The sequence below is a fragment of the Sinocyclocheilus anshuiensis genome, unplaced genomic scaffold, assembly GCF_001515605.1.
Source record: "Sinocyclocheilus anshuiensis isolate Anshui unplaced genomic scaffold, SAMN03320099.WGS_v1.1 scaffold9795, whole genome shotgun sequence".
NCBI lineage: Eukaryota > Metazoa > Chordata > Actinopteri > Cypriniformes > Cyprinidae > Sinocyclocheilus > Sinocyclocheilus anshuiensis.
Genome location: NW_015540509.1, coordinates 1,458 through 4,208, shown reverse-complemented (window position 1 = coordinate 4,208; position 2,751 = coordinate 1,458). Strand labels below are relative to the sequence as shown.

The following is a 2,751-nucleotide window of genomic DNA, read 5'->3' as shown; positions in this document are numbered from 1 at the left end:
CAACCGCAATACATATTCCTGCTGCAGCAGCTGAAGACAGACCTGGACCTGGAACAGATCAAGAGAAGCAGTCATTATTACTAGAGAGTGAATGATAGTCTATCCAGTACTTAACAATATCTTCTGACTGATAATTACACCTTTATACTTTGGTCATCAGGTGTATGACATTGTTTTAACTGATAAATGGTGCCGTCAGTTGTTTTTAGCTACTGCAGCTCAAACAGCATCTGCACTTTGAGCTTAACTGGAAGCAGCAGCGCTCACAGGAATACTGCCTGATATTATGCATTTTGCATGTTAATAACATTAGTCAAAGTGTCATCGACTTTCTTTTTTTTAACAGTCCACAACCCAACACTTAGTGGGTTGATCTAAAATATTGAAAAAATTCCTCAAAAGAAAATACACTGAATGACTAAATTACACTCACCAGTGACAGAAACACTGAAACTCTTGACCCTCCTAAAACTGAAGCTGCTGCTACTGCTGTTGATCTGTAGTTTATAAAGTCCAGAGTCTGTGGTTCTGGTGTTTGTGATGGTCAGAGATCCAGTCTGATTGTCCAGCTTCAGTTTGCCTCTGAATCTCTCATCACACTCATCATCTGTACAGATCTTACTCTGATCTCCAGTGATTTCAGCGATGAGAATGTCATTAAAAAACCACGTCATCACATCATTTGGGTGTTTTGTTACACCAGGATCTAAAGTGACAGATTCTCCCTCCTTCATTTCATCTTGTTCAGCAGCAGAAACACCTGAAACACAAACCAACAGCTGCTGGAGGATCTTGTATTTTAAGTCTACATCTTGTATTTTAAACATATATAAACTGCATTTAAACACTCATTAAATGACTCACCAGTGACGGAAACACCGAAGATCATTTCACTGTCACCGCTGCTGCTGAGTACCACTAGTTTATAGAGTCCAGAGTGTGTGGTGTTGATGTTCATGATGGTCAGAGATCCAGTCTGATTGTCCAGCTGCAGTCTGTCTCTGAATCTCTCAGTACCTACATTACACTGAACATCTGTACAGATATCACTGAGTTCTCCACTGATTTGAGCGATGCGAGTGCCACTGAAATACCATTTAATGTCCTCTTGTTGGTTTGTTTGAACCCCAGTGTGTAGAGTGACTGAATCTCCCTCCATCACTGACACTGAGACTCTGTCTCCATAAACACCAGACACACCTGAAGAAACAAACACAAACAAAAAAATATATATACAATAGTGTTGTGAAAATATTAGTCTACAGATCATAAAGATTGTGAGCAGAGAAATCTGTCTGGATTCATAATGTCACGCACGCAAACAAACAGCAGATGAACATCATTGATTTACACATTCACTCTTCAGACAAACAGACACGAGTCTCATGAATGATGTTATACAACCCAAAACCCACATCCTGATTCATATTTTCACCCCCTTTCCCTATATATCAGGAGTGCCCAAACTCGGTCCTGGAGGGCCGGTGTCCTGAAGAGTTTAGCTCCAACCTCAATTAAACACACCTGAACCAGCTAATCAAGTTCTTAATAGGCATACTAGAAACTTGAAAGCAAGGTGTGTTGAGGCAAGTTGGAGCTAAACTCTGCGGGACACCGGCCCTCCAGGACCGAGTTTGGGCACCCGTGCTATATATATTTGAACATTAAATGAATAATTTTCATAGAATCATAATGAATATTACATAGATGACTAGAACCCAAAAAATACTTAAGAGAATTATTTTGCACCGTATAAAGACTAAAGTCTACATTTTATAAATATATTTTAGTGCTTAATCTGCCACGTAAATAACGTGTGTAGGCAACATTTAGGCCTACATTTTATGAATTTGGCAGAAGCTTTTAACCAAAGCACTCACATTACATTCAAGCTACATTTGATCAGTTTATGCACTGATATGAAATGTCAACTTTGACTGAAGTTAGTCGCGTGTTTATACCCAGTCACGTGACCTATTTCAAAGGACAATTTTCACGCAAATTAAACTGATCTGATCTCGTTTGAACTGCGATAGCGTTGTTTTTAATTGTTAATATGTGTTTCACCGACCATCGATTTCTGTGAGTGTCAGGCTCAGTTCTCAGCCTCAAGCCTAACTATTATCCCAACAATAGCCTTCGCCCAATCCAACCATCACTCCAGCGCCAAAGATGCGTTTAGGCCTAGCCTACTACAGGCCACAGAAATCGACGCAAAAGAGATTGCAACGAAAAAGATCTCACCATGGTCGAGTAAAAACAAAGTCACTGTGAGTACATTAAAGAAAAGCTTCATTTTCACCACTTTTCCCCTCAGTAAACGAATGCAGAATTGATTCATAAGTGTTGCTTTAACGGCGAGCAGTAAAATGAAAGTAACCCGATTCTCCCAATGGAAGGAGAGCGATGAGGTATGAATATTTCTGGCGTTTAATATGCATGAGAAAAAAGGCTTTTCGCCTTGTTCCGTTTGTAAAATAGCGTATTAACAGTGGCGGAATTGGCCAAAATTCACCGAGCGGACTCTAGCTAGGAAAGGGGCGGGGTAATATTAGATGACCTTTCAGATGTGTGTAATTATAAAACCCTTTATAATCTATTATAACATTAAACTTATTTCATATTTTCTCCAAACCTTCCTTGATATCAAGACAAGCACCCTGCAAATTATAACATTACACTTATTTCATATTTTCTCCAAACCTTCCTGGATATCAAGACAAGCACCCTGCAATTCTGGCCAAATTAAAT

The 2,751-nt window shown here is 39.4% G+C and overlaps 1 protein-coding gene across 1 annotated transcript in view; it reads right to left on the bottom strand.

Moving 5' to 3' along the window:
• Window positions 1-2,505, bottom strand: part of LOC107687336 (uncharacterized) — a 4,364-nt gene extending 1,859 nt beyond the window's left edge. Inside the window, exons 1-4 of the mRNA XM_016484617.1 lie at window positions 2,245-2,505; window positions 865-1,200; window positions 434-760; window positions 14-48 (exon numbers count right to left, since the gene is read on the bottom strand). Of these exons, the coding sequence (XP_016340103.1) occupies window positions 14-48; window positions 434-760; window positions 865-1,200; window positions 2,245-2,341 (795 nt within the window). The 5' untranslated portion in view covers window positions 2,342-2,505. The remainder of the gene's footprint in view (window positions 1-13; window positions 49-433; window positions 761-864; window positions 1,201-2,244) is intronic.
• Window positions 2,506-2,751: the final 246 nt, after the last annotated feature.